The following is a 19,396-nucleotide window of genomic DNA, read 5'->3' on the forward strand; positions in this document are numbered from 1 at the left end:
GTAGGATGAAAACAACCCTTTTATGGAGATTGACGCGCGCGTATCATGTTCTACGAGATGTCGCGCAGAACGCACCTGGCGCGTTGCGTTTTGAATTTAGAACTATAAAATTCTGAATTTATGAATCTATATTCATAAATACCTCAGACAGTTTAGCTATTCCTATTGGTCGAGAGCCCGTCACGTGGCCGGTCTTAAACGGATGATAAAGACATGGCTAGCTGGTCTTAAACACTTTTCCAGTGTCACAATAAAATGTGGACTCCTAAAAATCCAGTGCCTCTTACCGTTTCATTGGTTGAACGTTCACAATCCTCACGTAGGCATGCGCAACACTACAAGCGAGACAGAATTTTATAGTTCTAAATTCAAAACGCAACGCCCCAGGTGCGTTCTGCGTAACATCGCGCAGAACATGCTACGCGCGCGTCAATCTCCATAAAAGGGTTGTTTACATCTTACTCGCCAGCTGAACACTCCATTATTTTGCTAGAGGGGTGTTTCAAAAAGCATGAAGTGAACTTGTTGATCAAAATCGGGATTTTTTGAACGAATTATTTGATATTTTTTTACGGATAAGGTATTTATGAATGGGAATAAATATGTGCTCGGTCGGTATTTATCACTCTGTTTAATACCGCTTAGAGTCTGGGTGCTGATAATTACCCTCGCCTCCGGCTCGGGTAATTATCAGCACCCAGACTCTAAGCGGTATTAAACGAGTGATAAAAACCTCCGGAGCACACATTTATTCCCTTATCTATGGTCGGACTTAATAGTGGAGCTGCTAAGCGAAAAATCGTGCACTTTGGGGTAAAAGCATGAAATTTGGCATGTGGGGTCAATATGGGCTAGAAATCATTTTAAGATCGGGACCCATCCTGGATTTTGCCCATTTTTGGGGCGGAGCTTGATTTTTTGAAAAAGGGGGTGCAAACAATAAAAACTCATAAAAACTGTATTTAACATCCATTTTCTAGTTTTTCTATGCTTTGAAAATAAACTTAAACATAAAATAAGACATTCTAGCGTTTTAGCACCTGTTATTTTCTACCCATTTTGTGGGCGTGGCCTAAATGTGTAAAAGAGGCGGTATATGTTAGGAGTTTGGTTCAAATATGGAAAATACCATTCAGTTGGGTGGTAAAATCTTGAAAATTGGCATGTTTAGTTGAAATGGGCTGAAAATCGTTTTAAGAGGTGGATCCATGTTGGATCTTGCCCATTTTGGGGGTGGAGCTTGATCGGTTAAAAAAGGGAGTGCAAAATTTAGAAAAACGGTTTTTAACATCCATTTTCCTTTGTTCTTCGTGCTTTTAAATGAACACAGGCATGATAAAAAAAAAATTCCAACTTTCAAACACTTGTTATTTTTACCCTTTTGTGGGTGTGGCCTAAATATGAAAAGGAGGCCGCACATTGGAGCAGCTTGATTCAAACGAGGGAAAACCATCACTTTTGCTGGTAAAAACACAACTTCTGCATTGGTGAACTATGTTTTACCATACATATAAATTTACAAAGGTTGCAAGGAGTTTGCCTTTTTAGGGGTGGAGCTACAATTTAAAGTAGGGGGTTGAATATTCCAGAAGATTAACAATTCCAAAATTTACAAAGTACATGCAGGAAGGAATAAATGTATGTATTGAAAGCACAGTATCTTTACATCACAGCAACAATGTAGCTGGTAACATTATTTGTGTCATTATTTGTGCCCAAAACATTGCCACTTAATACGAATTAATACAAGACTTATATCTGCGGATCGCATGTGTCGCCTATATATTTTGTGTTCTTAAAAAAAATGCTCTTGACATTGTGTGCATTTTTAAACAACGACCTCAAATGACCCCTTCATGACTTTTGACCTCCAATTTTTGAAGAGTTGTGATGAACCCCAACCCAAGGAGCACTCCATCCAACTTCTTAGTGACATTAAACTGATCCATCAAATTCTGTAGACAAAGAAACATTTGAAGCATATTTGAACAATAACCTCTAATGAGCCCTACATGACCTTTGACCTCAGTAATTCCATGAAGAATTGTGTCTTCTCATGCACCCAAGGGACACTGCATCTAAGTTTCATCAAAATCCATGAAAACATGTAGAATGTTGTTAGCTTTCCCCAAAAACTGTTAATTACATTTTTTTTCCACAGAAGTTCCAAGGGTAAGTTTGGAAAAATGTTGATGAATGGTTTTTAAATAGTCGGGGGGGGGGGGCTCTTTCAGGCGATGACAACACCATTCACTGTTTTGTTAGCCCCGTATTAAAGTAAAGGTCAAGTGACTTCATGTACTTGACAAAATATTGTTTGTCAATTAATGGTCTATCTGATTACAAAATATCAACATGAGTTTTATTTGGTTGAAGACTTCATTCAAGCGATGGCCACTTTTGAAGATGTTGGATAAGGGTTAATCTTTGTTCAAAGTTTCATGTTTATACAAGGTACAATAAAAGAAGCAGAGCATCATGTAGAAAGGGGAAAAAAGGAAACAAAGGGCAGAATAAAATTGTGACCATTTCAATATTGTGATCGGGTTGTACCCACTCCTCGCTTTTTTGCGCAGAAAAGCCATGAAGCCGTTCTGGGCGCAGACGTTTTGAATTCATGTGGGTGTTTGTAAAACAAAATGAAATTAGATGAAGTGAATTTCGAAAGTGCACTCTAAATGTGGTATCTACCAAAATGACATCAAATAGAGTACTGGCCAACCAACATTCGTGCCGAATTTTAGGAAAATCACGCAAAAAATATAGGAATTACAATGGGGGAGTGAGGGGGAACAACAATTAGGTCTTTAGCAGATCCATAACACCCCAGTCCTGATAGCGTGATTGTTAACTTTCAATAGAGTGTGGTCGTATCAATGAAGAGAGAATCCACAGCCATTGACTCCTGGCAATTGCTTCAATATTTACACATAGGGCCACAAAATAATACTTCTGCTTCCGGTACCCCACCTACCCTATTTTGACAGCCCCTACCCTAATATTGTTTTGGGAACAATAAAAAAATTAAACAAAAACCATCAATTACCACCTTTTACCATGGAATACACGCAGACACCTACATATGATCAACACAAAAAGAATGCACCCCACAAGAATTCCCTACCTTCCTACCCTGTTTTCAAATGCCATGTTATCGGAAACAGAACTATTTTTTGGCCTAGGCTGTATGTACCAGGTACATCTAAGGACATGAAACCACTTTGAGTAAGTATACCCAGTAGAAATATTACCATTTTACCTTTCTATGCGAATATTCACTCCTCTACTTTAAAATGTAGCTCCACCCCTAAAAGGGCAAAGTCCTTGCAACCTTTTAAACTTATCTTTACAGTGTATGGCAAACATAGTTAACCAATGCAGAATTTGTGTTTTACCAGCAAAAGTGCTGATTTTCCCTCGTTTGAATGAAGCTGCTTTAATGTGAGGACTCCTTTTCATATTTAGGCCACGCCCACAAAAGGGTAAAAAATAACAAGTGTTACAATGTTGGATTTTTTGTATCATGTCTCTGTTTATTTAAAAGCATGAAGAACAAAGGAAAATGGATGTTAAATACAGTTTTTTCTAAATTGTTATTTGTTTGCACTCCCCTTTTTAACCGATCAAGCTCCGCCCCCAAAATGGCAAGATCCAAGATGGGTCTACCTCTTAAAATGATTTTCAGCCCATTTCGACTAAACATGCCAATTTTCAAGATTTTACCACCCAACTGAATGGTATTGTTATATATTTGAACCAAACTGCTAATATATACCGCCTCTTTTACACATTTAGGCCACGCCCACAAAATGGGTGGAAAATAACAGGTGTTTACAAGCTAGAATGTCTTATTTTATGTTTAAGCTTACTTTAACGCATAGAAAAAACGAGGGAAATGGATGTTAAATACAGTTTTTATTGTTTGCACCCCCTTTTTCAAAAAATTAAGCTCCGCCCCCAATATGGGCAAAATCCAGGATGGGTCCCGATCTTAAAATGATTTCTAGCCCATTCCGACCCCGCATGCCAAATTTCATGCTTTTACCACAAAGTGCACGATTTTGGCCAAAAAATGGACCTAAGCAGCTCCACTATAATATGTGCGCGCATGTCAGACGTAAATCACGGCTGTGATTGGTCAGGACACCATGGGACGGGGCTTACTCATAGAGCTATATTTAATATAGCTCTATGGGCTTACTGGATCAGCCAATTGGAGAAGACACCGAATCAGTTGGAGTGTGGCAACTATGTCATTTTTTCGACTATGTACAGATAGTCACGAAAAATAACATTCTTCACACTTCTAGTTTGAGAATTCTTGGATAATTTGGCCCCCAACAATTATTCAGGCATATCGTTTGTGCACTAGAATTGAAAAGCTGAACAAATAACAAATTCATTGAGAGTATTGCGGAAAAAGGCATATCATTAATCTCGTCAAAATGGAATCTCTGATCAAACTGTAATCTTTTTAGTCAAAATCCACTATAAATGTATTTACTAACAAAAGCATATAACTACGAATATTCAAATAAAGCCAAGCACCCTATAATGCTATTCGTCATGAGGTTCTCCGAAGTCACTGATGATTCATGCTCGGGCAGCGGACTTTCATTTTCTGTTGGACAAAGTTAATAAAAAAAAAACATGCTTTAATAAAGCGTACTACAAGCACGTTCACTATATCCGTATTTCCGTCACGATAGGATGCCAAGGGGAGACACATAACACAGTCTGTGGTGATTGTTACAACTTTTTCCGGTGGAGAAAAAATATTTTTCGCTGACAAATTTGACTTGTTTTGCACCCCCCCCCCAAAAAAAAGTCGCCCCAAGTTAATGCATGCAGATTTTTTTCAATAGATTTAACTGACTTTAACAAAAAATAAGAATAAATATCATGCAAAGCGCATGTCTAAAAAATACCCGAAAAAAATATAATGGAATACATAGAACTGCGAACTCAACATGCACTAGTACAAGGGGAATATCAATGTTAGGAACGGGACACATGCAACTACCCCGAGGAGATTTCCTCATGTGTTGACGAGTTTTAAGCTGGCGAAATCAGATACAATCCACAAAAAGAAAAGAAAAATAAATTAGCGTTTGGACCATGATTACTTTCTTGATGTAATGGTGACGTTTGTGAGCGTTATTAACTCATTTTCAGGACATTTAATGTTTTAGATTTAGCCTGTGAAAACGATATTGAGATTTCGTGCGATATTGAGATGTCGTACCATAAAGAACAATAAAATTTGCATTTGAAAATAAGAATGAAATTAAATCTTGGAGACTTAAATGATAAAATCAGAATGGTTGAAGGCTTATTTGTTTATTCCCAACTCCCCAAACACATCCCAAAGAAAAATATGCAAGTTTGTGACAATTTCCTTCACAAAACCCATCAATCATGCTTTTAGTTATCAGTCTCCGCTGATTGTCAGTCTCCGTGTGCTGTTATCAGCGCAACCCGTGGGCTATTATCAAGCTGATTGAGAGACAAGACATGGCTCACTGTAGCAATTAAAGGGGTATCTCTTTTTCTATTTGCACTTCGCTGCTGCGTCAATACCGAGATGGACACCTATTGCCTGCACCAAGCCCCTTACCTTGCTCTGCGAACCAAGGTGATAATCACTGCAACTGCAAGCAGCACCAAGCAACATACCACGACAATGACGACTATTTGCCAAGCTTGCAAGCCTAAAAAAATAATAAACGAAATACGCGCATCGGTATAATTTGTATGGTGTATATTTCGTATTCGTCAAACGTGAGTTAAGCCTATCCAATACTGTCTTCACTTTTCCAAAAGTGATGAGCGTGACGTGAACAATAACTTTAAGTTTATATTCGAACGTCAAAATCCAATACGTGTGATTTGTAACCTATGAAAGACGTGTCAATATATTTGGCGAACGCCAAGATGGCTGTTTTGTAGATCTTGGTTCCTAAAAAGTAGACTTAACAAAGAAGGTTATACTCTGCCCTAACCTGATGCTTCACAAATCGGGACTTCATCGCTCCACTGGCCGTTCTCTTGACACACGAGTTCACTTTCCCCTTGCAAGGTGTATCCATCATCGCAGGTGAAGCTGGCTACTCCGCCCACGCTGCCACGAGACACTTCTTTCCTCCCGTTTGTTGCGTCGGCAACAGAGCCACAGATCACTGATAGGTATAAGAAGGACACATTCACAAAAGGTCGGCCCAGCTTGAGCAATCATTTCACAATGTAATACTGAAATGCTTTCCAGTTTTCCAAAATATTCTAAATAGGCCTACGCGAACTTGCTCTGCGAACCAAGATGATAATCACTGCAACTGCAATCAGCACCAAGCAACATACCACGACAATGACGACTATTTGCCAAGCTTGCAAGCCTAAAAAAATAATAAACGAAATACGCACATCAGTATAATTGTATGGTGTCTATTTCGTATTCGTCAAATGTGACTTAAGCCCATCTAATACTGTCTTAACTTTTCCAAAAGTGATGAGCGTGAACAATAACTTTAAGTTTATATTCGAACGTCAAAATCCAATACCCGTGTGATTTGTAACCTATGAAAGACGTGTCAATATATTTGGCAAACGCCAAGATGGCTGTTTTGTAGATCTGTGTTCCTAAAAGGTAGACTAAACAAAGAAGGTTATACTCTGCCCTAACCTGATGCTTCACAAATGGGAACTTCCCCGCTCCATGTTCCGTTCTCCTGACACACGAGTTCATTTTCCCCTTGCAAGGTGTATCCATCATCGCAGGTGAAGCTTGCTACTCCGCCCACGCTGCCACGAGACACTTCTTTCCTCCCGTTTGTTGGGTCGGCAACAGAGCCACAGATCACTGATAGGTTCAAGAAGGACACATTCACAAAAGGTCGGCCCAGCTAGAGCAATCATTTCACAATGTAATACTGAAATGCTTTCCAGTTTTCCAAAATATTCTGAACACGCGAACTGTAAATGATTTCTTTTTCTTGACAGGACATGACATGACATTGATATTACCTATGGATGCACTTTCAATAGCAGCTCTGTAGTGAGCAACAGCGCCCCCAGTCGCCCTGGCGATGTCACTGTTGCCGGTCACAGCCCAATCGAAAGCGCATTGTGAATTATTGCCGCAAATCTCCCGCGCTGCTCCGGTGAGAGCTGCCTCAGGTGACATGAAGCTCGGTGTGAATGTCTCATCGCTGTAATCAGAAGGACCCTTGCCTCTGGGATATCTGAAGAGGGAATCCTCTGGTTCGATTTGCCCTGCAAATAATTAATATGTTTGGAACTAAGCATTTTCTTTCTGGTTAATGATAGGGGAGTGGAGTTGATAGACAAAACAACAATACCACAGTCTTTGACATCGGCGTGTGTCTTTTCATGTCTGCTTAAAGCAGAAAAATGTTGATAAACAACTAAAGGTTGTTATATCTCATTGCACGGAATCGTCTTTTGAAAAATCACAAAAAAGCCATACAACAGACTCATTGGCGTGTTACTATGTGAGTTGTTCATTGCGTTGCCGTCAAAAGGATCCATGCCTCAATCACCGTTGGTGCACGTACATGTATCGGGTACCAATAAGGTATGCTGCAGATATCAGTCATAGATAATTTTCGATTGATTTGCTTGGTCCTTCTAAAATAAAATTCGGTTGATAAAATCGACAACCTAACATATCAACATAGCTTACATTTCTGACCGAACTCGCTGTGTATCTCTTGCACAGTCGCGTCAACTGGTAAAATGGTGCCGTCTGGTCTTTCGAAGTCGTCATTTTTCTCTCCATTCCAGTTACCATACAATCCTCTCGTGCGCCCTTTCAGTTCCTTCTGCAGCGAAGTGAACACGTTGAGCAACCCGGACGTAGTTGAAACGACTAACGACACTCCACATTTGCAATTCACGTGAATGTTCTTGGTCATCACGCCCGAGTTGTTTACCTCCCGGTAGAAGACCGCCACACCTACACAACACGAGAGAGCGATCAGTTTCGATAGTTTTAGAGCAGTTCATAAGAGCCAAATCGTGTAACCTCAGAAAGAGACGAGACCAAAGCATTGGGTATCCCATCGGCACAACCATTTTCTTGAAAACTATTTGTGAGGAGAGAACATCGATGTGCCACACTTTTTCGAGGCTTCGTGATAAGAAGCTATTCTTTTTGTACACGTTTTATGGTTTTAGTGCAGGGATGGAAACAAGTTGGTCTCCGGTCGCAAGTATTGATACACCTGACTTTAACTGTCTTGACCGAACATGTAAGGACAATAAGGCAGTCCACGGAAAACCCGATATTGTATCCTCAATTCCTCATAACTTCGTCAACGTTCAAACGAAGTGACGAATCCGACTAAAATAGTGTCTCGATTGGTCATTTCGTACATGTATAAGGGTTTACAGTAGTGCCAGAGCGTAGCATGCAGCTAAAAAGCGTGTTGGCAAGGTGACGAATCAGCGTACCATGCCGCGAATGTACACATTTTATCCACGCGCACATGTTTTGCGTTTTGACGAAGTGGCAACTTTGTGTATATGCATCATGAATGTGTACGTGTTACTGACGGACTGTTTTTTAAAGTTCAATGCAAACAGAATCGCAATTCGAGAAATCGACAAACTTTCAAAGTGACTTTCTCAAAACTCGGTTTCAGCAGTGTTCTGTTTTGGTTGATTCCAGGGATGTAGTCGAGTCCATCACAAGTCCATTCACAATTAACTAACGAGTACATTCACAAGTCCAGTCACAAGAAACAATGGATGAACAATAACGAAGGAATGCCTTTGTCAAAGCTCATTTGAATAGCTTTTGATTTGAAATGGGACTGGAGGACTTGTGGTGACTTGTGGTGACTTGTGATGGAATCGACTATACATCCCTATCCGATTCGTAACTTCGTCGAAAAGCTGATGAATTTGTCACAATGATGTGCTGTGAACTACCAGCACCGTTTTAGCCTTTTGTATGGCCTCACCTTCCAGATCTACCCGTCGACTCTGGGAGTCGTCAAACTCTAGCATAGTCCAGTCACTTCCATTTCTTTCCTGACGATACCAAACATCCATACCGCGCCGATTGCTAACCTCAACCTGAATCTGATCTGATGTTTCTGTATCAACGGCCGCCAGGGCAGTAACAACAGTTGCAGGTGTTCCTGGAGGTAGCGATGAAAATATACCATGGGAAGTAGAATTTTTGATAAGGGACAACTGCGTTATTGTGAAGGAGTATTTTTGCCTTCAGGAAGTTGAATTAGTGGCGAAAATAGGGGAGGGGTCATATTGCTCCATACAGGGGCGGCGAACCCCCCCCCCCCCAACCACCACCAGATTTATCTTGCGGACAAAAATGTGCCCCCTCGAAGAATTTGCCCCCTTGTGATAAAAACAAAACTGCCCCTAAAATTTCTGATGATTTGATTTCAGTATTAACCATTTCCCAAAAATTTTATAGTAGAGAGTACTGAAATGAACGAGGAATATGAAAACCAAGCTCCAAAACCCTTACAATGCGCCCTGAAAATGGGCACATCATGCGTAGTTTGCATAATGGCCGGTTTTGAAGATGGCTCCCTATTTCGGAAGACGGTACCAGCCTCCCCCTTCCCCCTCCCCCACCAACACTATTTGATTTTTCGGAGGCCAAGTGTGAAAAAAACGTGTCGACATTTCATCACGAATGTGCCCCCCCAAAAAAAAAAAAAATATCAATCAATCAATCAATCAATCAATCAATCAATCAATCAATCAATCAATCAATCAATCAATTAATCAATCAATCAATCAAATAAATGCTGGACACGCTTCTGCGCCGATGGAAGATGCCTCCTAAACAAGTGTCCCTTTTTGTTGATGCCCCCAGTTTCAAAACTGTTCCACCGCCGATGGCTCTATAGGTCTGTACCCCCAGCTCAGAATTTGAGGGACGTTGTTCAAAAAACCTCTCCAGAAAATGAGTTCCCCACTTTTGCTTCCCCCACTCCTGCAGACTTGGATCCAAATATGGCAATGATTTCAAAGAATAATTGCTCTTATTAGGGCACAGTCTAGCACTGAGATACAGGTGTACGGCCATACGATACACTTTGACGATGCATTAATTACAGAGCAAGACTATATTTGAATATTAAATACCTATCTGGAGGACAGCCATCCTTGCCTGCATAACGAACGAACCATTGCATGCTTCCAGCATTGTGTATTCACCGACTCCGTTGAATGTGTACTCTACGCCATCCAGGGTAATCAGATGGGGATCACCGGTAGTAATTGCTGTAGAACAAAGCAGGCAGAGGAGAAAGGTGAATGTAGTTTTTCACACGCCTGTAAATATAATTAAACTCGGGCTGGTTTGGCTAAACCTCTCCTACACTTTTAACATCATCTCTGATGATGCCTTTCCTATTGCGTTAAAATCAATGGTACACACACAACCTGGACAACGTTGCCTAAAAATAAACCAGGTCTCAATATCTCAAACGTGCAGGATCTTCACTCAGTATCTTCATTACAACATTCAAGAACAGCAAAGTTTTGATTAGCAGATAACGCAAATTGTGGTTTAACACTGACAAGGAGAGCATCGATTCTTAAAACTTACTCATAAAACGTTATTTTGTTTGGCGGCATTACCTGGTGCAGGCGCTGTGTAGTCTTCACAGGTCTGGGAAGGTCGCACCAATTTATACAGCTGACATGATTCCTCAGAGAAAACGCAGCAATGCTCAAATGGCAGAATGTCAGATATCCAGTGAGAGAGGTAGGGAACACGACCAGCATCCTTCAAATCAGTGAAACAACTTTAAGTTATTATGCATTCAGTTTATACAAAGCCAAATGGAAGTTGTATGTTACAATGAGTTTGACATTGCAAACCATATATAACCAATAGTAGCCATTCAATTTCAATGGACTACAATTGAGTACTATTGAGTTTCTACTGAGTTTCCATTTGACCAAAACTCTTAATGGTTACCATAGAAATGATATTTTAGTAATTATTTAAATATAAGCGGATTACACTCAAACACTTAATAAACTTAAACAAAGCCTGGAAAACTCCTTACTCTTACCTTATATGGTACAACTCCTCCGTGATGTCTACGGTGAGCGAAACCACCACCTGACGACCCCAAGACGTTCAAAATATTGTCATCGTTCCCATAGCAACACTCTTGCCCACCTCCCTTCTCACTGTCGGAAAAAATTACTGTCACTCTGTTGGGTGCCAGCACTAGTTTTAGAAATCAACAATCTTTAAGACCCCACTATTGTATTAACCTTTAGCATCTTGCACCAAGTTTTTGGCTAGTATAAACTTTAAAGGTAAGGTCCATCATTATTTTAATTGCAGCCATCCAAAAAGTAACTGACGTAAGTATAGTTGAAAAGCATACTTGGTTTAAAGATAGTAATGGGACTTAACTCCCTGTGAAGTTATTCTTTCTGGCAAGCTGTCATTTTGGAGAAATCAATTAAAGAAAGACGCATCGTTGGACATTTCCGTGAGTAGTTTGAGTTTTTATTCGGCGAATCGCGCACAAGCGTTGACACGACGCACACGCGCCTGTTATAATTCGTCAGTTCAGTGAGCAACATCGCGTTGCTGCAATCGGCTTAGCGAGAACGTGTATCGGACGCTGACCTTCTTAAGATTTTGATCACTTTTGTCGCTTCAAACGAAAATAATGCACAAATTACAAATAACGGACGCTACCTTTAAGGTAACTAGGGTTACTGCTTCATTTGAAACAATATCCTCAAAATGTTTATTTTTTTTCGAATAGCTTCAAACACACACTTTAATGGTCATTAGACCTTATTCACTAGTCATGAAATATCAAATAATCAAACAATAAGAAACATGCAATTGTTTTTCTTGCTGTGTTTTGTCAGAAAACACTAACCCTATCAATTGGTCAAGTTTCAAAGGCTGGGCTTTGGATTCTGAGCTAAATCCTTTTTTTAACAGAGGAAGGAAGGACTCCAATTTACCTCGGTGAGTTGGATCTGACGCAGTGTACAGCTCCAGGCTTGAAGAGTTCACAACTGAGTGGGGCATCCAGGCTGCAGAGAGGATGCTGGCTAAACCGACCGGTATCAACAAGAGCCTGGATCAGCGTGCAGGGGCACGGCTCAGTCACTTCAAGGAAGTCCAAGTCCGATCTAGCCTCCTCCGCCCAACCATCACACCATGCTGAAGGGTCAGGGACTGGATAGAGCCAGTGGAGGTTGTGGATGTCACTCCACATCCCTGGTAGGGTCCTGCAATTACAAAAATAATTGATGATTACTCTTACGAGTGCAAACATTTCCCCTCGATATTCCATCGATTTGTATAAAATCTGGCGTATCAAAACCGAGAGACCCCTGAAACAACGCGCCCAACCTCAAACTCTCTCAAAGATACAAGTAGTAGAGAGACCGGGGGGAATACTTTAAAAAGATAGAACTATTGATATTCCGAAATGGGGCATTTGTATCGGTTATAACTGGTGAAAAAGTACAATGTTGGACAACTTACAGCTCATTTTTACCATTTGTTCCGTACTGAGATACACGGACAACACCCACTGTGTATTGGACTCCATCTGGGGCTTCAGGGCGGCTGAATTTGAATACGCCTACGTTGTACGGCACCATTTGACTACTGCTGTATACCGACTGAAGCTTCACCGCCCCCGTGGCCAGATCCTTCCCGTAACCATAGACAGAGACCCGAACATAGTCCACATAGTCTTGGAATAAGTCGGTATCCCAAACAACGATCAGTGGGTCTTTCTGGTACCAATCTGCAGCATCGAGTCTCTTGACAAATGGAGAAACGTCTTCTGGGCTCACTGAAGATGTGGAAAGGTTCATAAAGAACCCCTTTTATAATGGCCTTTTTACTCTCTAAATTACGCTAAGTGTAGAAACTAATTAGGCTAAATTAATACGCGTGGACACCAATCCAAACAGAAATGAACTGCGGTCAGGTTCTTTGAATTTTTATAAACAGTTTATTAAATTTTGTATATGTTATATTTCACCCTATTTTGCAAAATTTCATTTCGTTCAGAAGTGTGGTACCATTTTAGCCTGAAAGATACATGTACTACGACAGTAATTTGCGAAGACAAATATAATTTCATACAAATCGAGACCTAAGCATATAGCTTAACAATAATAATGATTTATTTTCCCCTCCTCCCTAAAATTGCAGACGATCCTATGTTTAAGTTTGTTATATCCTTGCTTCTCTGAGGACTCGATACAAGTTAATTGTTCCAAACACTTACGGTAGGTGAATATTCCGGTGAAATTGAAAGATTTGCCGCCATTAGTTGACATTCTCAGTGGCAAACGACCGACTTCAAATACCAGCGGGCTGACGCATCTGGCTGTGGTGTTAGAAACCACCTGCCCCGGTACTTCAACGTCAGCGAATCGGCACACGATGGTGGAGGATTCATTGAGACAAGGCCCTGAAAGACGGATAATGTCCCCTCCCAGCATAGAACTGGAAACCGGAAACACTGTCAGTGACCCTGTGGATATGAATCAAGAGGACTTGGTTGTATGCATACACTGAATGAAAAAATACAAATAGTTATTGAGAATGTTTGATGAAAATTATTGTTGATAAAATTATTATTTTGTACTTCATATTTTCAAATTAAGTATTTCAGGGGAAAATGCACTTTCAACTTGTCGTTTTTTCCAGAGTTGGCTGTATATATTACCCGGAGGGAATATAAATATTCGTTTGCCACTTTAAAAGAGGTTGGTTACCTAAGACAAATCAGAGCTTGATAAGGAGGCAAATCGAATCGTCGGGATTAATAGACTAATAGCCAGCCGATGACGACCATTGAGCAATTCGGAAAACCAGCTCTTAAATTGAGGAACATTAGACGAATCGAATCGAAAACCAAAAGGCCACATGCTCTCTCTCCCTTGAGGATTAAAAGGTGAAAATATTTCAATGCCATACAAAATTACTAAACACTGAGACCTCGACTTGGCTGCTAATTTAGTCATTGTCCAATCCACATACCATCAGAATTGCATCTGGAATCGACGATGTCACTGTTGTCGATCTGAAAAACAAAGCGCCCGTGTGTGCCGATGTTTGAGTCTTGGTCGATGTCAACGATCGCGGCTGTCTGGGATTCGGGAACAGCGTAGAATGTGAAGCCATCGCCAGCATTAAAACCAACCTTTAAAAAAAAGTTGAATAGAAACTAAATTCATTTAAATAGTTTTCTTCATGTGGAAATTGTTTCATGGCACAGTATGCATAAATGCGGGTAATTGTATGATTGGTCAAACTCCACCGAATCGGAGATAGCATACATGCATGGTTTGAAGAAATATTTTTGATGGCGGTGCCTGATTTTGACTTCTTGGTCTCCTTGGCAGCCATGCACTGTCCACGTTCTGTCTTTAGTGTGTGGTGTTTACTTGGTTTCTTATTGTTTGTATCCTTTCGTTTTAATATCCAATTTTATGTATTTATTGTTATTGTGTGTATATATGTGAATTTGCCGAATAAAATATTATTATTATTATTATTCCTTCACGAAACGCACTTTTGGAGCCAAACTTTTTTATTTCAAAGATGAACAATCGACTAATGTTAATTTGTCAGTGCCCCCTGACGCTTTCAATGGTTGTATAATAACTTAAGTGCACGTGCTAATGAAAACTATAGGTGATGTAATGAAAATCGCTTGATATGCTTACTCTTTTAAGCCCACTATAGAAACTTCAGTTGTTTATGACGTATTGTTACTAGACTAGACAGGGGCTTGTCAGGAAGCTGCGGCCGAAGTCGAAGTTTGGACATAAATCTATCGCAATACATGTACTTATATGCTATTAAACTGTACTTGAGCAGGTGTGCCGCCCAGTCCGTTTGAGCTGCTTCCACCGCTGGCTGTGCCGGTCGTCCAGCGAATGTCTTCATAGTTGTAAATTGCAAAGGAATGTCTCCCATTGGTCACTAACAGAGCCTGAAATGTGTTTGTCTAAGGAAAAAAAACCAAATGTAATATCAGGTTTATGTCATATTCACAGGTCGATCACAAGTCCTCCAGTCTCAATTCAAGTCACAAGTTATGCAAATGAACTGTGACAAAGACATTCCTTTGTTATTGTTCACCCCAGTTAGTTGCGAAAGTACTTGTGAAAGTACTTGTGATTTTCCTTAAGAAAGGACTTGTGATGGACTCGACTATAATACGGTCTTCAAATTTCCGTATTTTGTGAACCAAGAGTCAACAGAGTCGTGGGAGCACTATCGTCAATGCGAAGAGTTCAAGGTGCATAAAAAAGCTCCAAGCTTCCTTAAACTACGGCATTTTGAGGGCCAAAACGGCACCAAAATAAGTTGTGTAGAGGGTAAAATTACCCACATTTTGGACGCCATTATGCATACACTCGCTTTTTCGCTCTCATGGACCGTTTCAGAATCATGACGTAAACGATACCAAAAAAAGGCAAAGTAAGAGGCAGGATTTGTGCATGGTTCACTGTTTTTGTGTTATCCCCATGCATTAATTCAGTTCTGTCATTTCCTTCTTCGGTAAGTCACACACCAGTCCCTTAAAAAAAACTCTGCTTACTATTTGAAGGGCCCATTCACCGGCTCCATAAAAAGGCACTTCATCCCACGTCACGATGAACATCCAGGATGATGAAAACTTCGACTGGTCGATAAAAGCCTGTCTGATGATACCATCTGCCTGACCAAATAGCTCTTCATTGCTCGGGGTACGGTGGAGTTCACGGTACCACACGTTACCTCCATAGCTGATATCCACGTCACCCCAGAATACCGCCACCAGTCGTCGGTCACCATCCAGTGGAAATGGTGACGGGGTATACTGGGATACTTGGACGAGGAATGATATCACACCATTTGTGTTCACCTGTAGGTCAGCCAGGTAAACTGCTTATGATCCAAATTGATCCGAAAGAAATCCATGTAGTGTGCCACCAATAATGTTACCACACCGAAAGGACATTTTCGCAGTGCATTATTGAGAAAACAGTGCCGCGACAAACGGAATTCCTTTTACAAAAGGCACGGCAGTTTTGCTGTTTTGGGGGTACTTGAGTTTGTACTTTTTGTTTCAGTAACGATGAGTTTATTGATGGGCTTCGATATGCATTGGTGTTTGTGTGGTATCGCATTTAAACATATTGGATGATACTGCATGTCAACTGCAAATTTGGACAGTGGCCTTTTCGAGCCAGAGGCAAATGGTAGCACACTGTGATGTGAATCGCTCCTAATGTTAACAAAACAAAATCGTATATGGCTGGCCTGAATGTTAACAGGAGACATTGTAACTTTAAAAGTCAATGTAGACCTATGCCATGACAGAGAACTTCACACATCACAGCACCGTACTTACAAAGAGAGAGTCGTGATTGTGATCGAAGAAAGGAAAGTTGAAGGATATCTGAACCCTCCCGGAACTGCCATCATCATTGGCTGGAAGAAATGAGTCTCCTTCCTCAACTCCAAATGGAACTAACAGCCCTGTCAAGTGAAGCACATACATTCGTGATAATCTACGTTTACACTAATTATTCATCCAATATCCTTGATAATGGTAGTTTGTATTTAAACTACGTACATCGTGTTAAATTAGGTCGCTTACTGTTTAAGTCACAAACGTATCGGAGGTTATATTAGCTCTTTTCGAAACAAAAAGATTCGTAACGTTGATGGTATAAAATACCAAAATTCTGCCGGAGTAAGAAGGAACAGCAAAGCATAGAGGTGAACCGACGGACAGGCGCCAAGCATGCATGCCCAACAGGTCCACGCCATTATCAGCAACGACCCACTAAGCTAGCTCTCCGGATAGCAACTCCGAATGATGAATACGTGTTCTAATCGAACATGATTCAACCAACAACCAAGCGTGTCATCAACCATTCAACCAACAACCAAGCATGTTAACAACGACACCAAAGAACAAACAATTAGCGTGTTAACAACAACACCAAAGAACAAACAGGCGTGTTAATCACAACACCAAGAAATCATGAACAAGCGTCAACTGCCAACAAACAAAATCTGAACGACAAGCGTCAACTCTGACCAACAATTAAATAGCGTCAACTCTGACCAACAAACGTCAACTCTGATAATCATAGAAAGAGAGTGCAGCACAACTAGAACACTGATAAATCATTGGAAACGTCTGAACTGAACTTTAACTGGAACACTGATAAATCATCGGAAACAACTGAACTGCGAACTGTATTACCGCTATGAATATCTTAAGTTTACTCTATGCATGAACATGTTTCTTTTAAACGATCGACTATCATACAGAAACCAGTCTAACTTGATCTACGGATTCATCATGTTCATCGAACTTTGAACATCGAACAATGAACATATTAAACCGTATTTAAAAAGTAAGAATATATTTAAATTACCATTCTATTTTTCATTGCAAAAATCTCACTCGTTTGTTAGGCCAAAAAAAAAAGTCTCCGGTTTCTGGTATGCGCGCGCGTCGCCGTAGCCATGCGCGTCGGCAAAATGAAAAAGTTTTTTTTTTTCAATAAAAGATGATGTCTCAAAACCGCCAAACTCACTGGTTTGACTGGAATCCTGCTGCTGCACAATATTAACGTGTTTTTAGATGGGGTTATGATCGAGAATAAGCTTTATGTGGCCTCTCTGGACTCCCATATCTTTGCACTAAGTTTAGTCGGGCATTATTTGCAGTCATCAGCCGACATTTGAAGCAAAAAAAACAGGTAAAAAAAAAAGCCGCGTCGCCGCACCACTTTTTGGGCAAGCTCCATACCAGAAACCGGATACTTTTTTTGGCCTTAGCCAGGTGGAATGCAGGTATATTTATACATGATAGCTATGTAGTATGCACCACGTGCTCTGAAAGCACACACGCAGACCCAGACATCACCTCATCCTCATTGGAATGCATGAACCCCATCACTTACTACATGTATATGAATAATGCATAATGCCACAACTAAGGTCAGATTACACCTATAGCCCTTTGATATGTCATGTATGTACAAACCCTCATGGATATACTAGGACACAATTATTAACAAAGTATGCAAGCATCGAAGCAACAACAATATCCATGTGCTAGTGACAAGCTCACAACATTACACCTCCCAACCATTGCCTTTCAACCAGGTCGATGATTCTCTCTCAATCATTCAAGTTCCTCCCCAATTCGTTCTACGACTGACCAGAAATCGCTTATCGCACAAGAATTAAAGCTTTCGTATGTTGTTGCTCTGTCAGCACTGACAAGCGTACAGGAACCACCGTAGTGCATGCTGCTTGTTGGTCTGTGCTAACATGATACGCAGAGTAATAATTTGCTTTTAATAAACTGTCATGAAATCAACGCATACTTTCTCAAATTATTTCAATATCTACCATCTGGACTGGTTTTATGAATCGAAAATCGTTATAACACTGTACCCTCCACCATTTAGATTTATGTTCCCAGTGCCACCGCCAGTCAACGCGTAGGTCATTCAACTTCAAAGACAGCGACATGTACACCGCTTCTATAGGGCGGCAAGCATAGCGCGTTCGTAATGCTTTGTAATGTACACGTACAGTGGATGTACATTGTACACCGGCATATATTCGTGTAGGGGGCGAGGGGTTGGAACAAAGGTGTACATGTACATGCAATAAGAACAATTTAATGAAGTCAATCTCCCGAAATAAGGACACAATAAATATGTTGGTATTTCTAAAGGTTTCTGCGAGTTTCTACTTTCTAATCATGAATTTACACGTCAAATTTCCAGGATTCACACCCCCCCCCACAAAAATTGCGATATCTCACACTTCATCATAGCGGTTCAAAAAAACAACCAAACGCATCTCCTGGTCCTTCTAATAATTAGTCAGTAGGCATGGGGGCCATATGCATTTTTGGTGAACTCTCAGGATCACTTATGCATTCCTTCAACAAGTTCAAAACTACTTGATGCCATTTTTTCTCACCCTATTAAGGCCGGGGCCATGGCATTAAAAAGGTGGGGGGGCTTCGCCCGCAAAAAAAAAACCGATTCCGATAATTTCCCTTTTCTTTTTCCTTTTTGCATTTGGACAGCTCACCCAAGTGCTACATCATGAGAATAAAATAATTCCAGAATTTTACCTCCGTTGGGGATGGGGCCACATTTTATAAAGTGGGGGCAATAGGTGTAACCAGAAAATCTAGCTGTAAACAGGCAATCTCAGTTGCGGGTTTTTTTTTTCAATCCAGTAGAGTTAACGGGGTGGGCAGAATGTTTACATGCACGTCAAATCATAAAGGTTTTGTTGCCCTTCGGGGGAACACTTTTCAAAGGGGGCACACCTTGCATAAGAACAACAAAAAAA

The 19,396-nt window shown here is 40.6% G+C and overlaps 1 protein-coding gene across 1 annotated transcript; it reads right to left on the reverse strand.

The window, feature by feature from the left end:
- Positions 1-5,613: 5,613 nt before the first annotated feature.
- Positions 5,614-18,354, reverse strand: LOC119741308 (sushi domain-containing protein 2-like). Its single transcript, XM_038217059.1, has 17 exons — positions 18,303-18,354; positions 16,410-16,537; positions 15,615-15,920; positions 14,880-15,017; positions 14,045-14,207; positions 13,287-13,535; positions 12,530-12,845; positions 12,001-12,270; positions 11,079-11,199; positions 10,639-10,786; positions 10,141-10,278; positions 8,982-9,161; positions 7,700-7,972; positions 7,021-7,269; positions 6,680-6,856; positions 6,003-6,179; positions 5,614-5,711 (listed from the first exon to the last, which is right to left on the reverse strand). The coding sequence occupies exons 1-17, from the start codon at positions 18,352-18,354 to the stop codon at positions 5,614-5,616; spliced, it is 3,183 nt and encodes a 1,060-aa protein (XP_038072987.1).
- Between the last annotated feature and the right edge of the window lie 1,042 nt (positions 18,355-19,396).

This window comes from Patiria miniata, unplaced genomic scaffold (genome assembly GCF_015706575.1).
Source record: "Patiria miniata isolate m_02_andy unplaced genomic scaffold, ASM1570657v1 HiC_scaffold_5, whole genome shotgun sequence".
Classification (NCBI taxonomy): Eukaryota; Metazoa; Echinodermata; class Asteroidea; order Valvatida; family Asterinidae; genus Patiria; species Patiria miniata.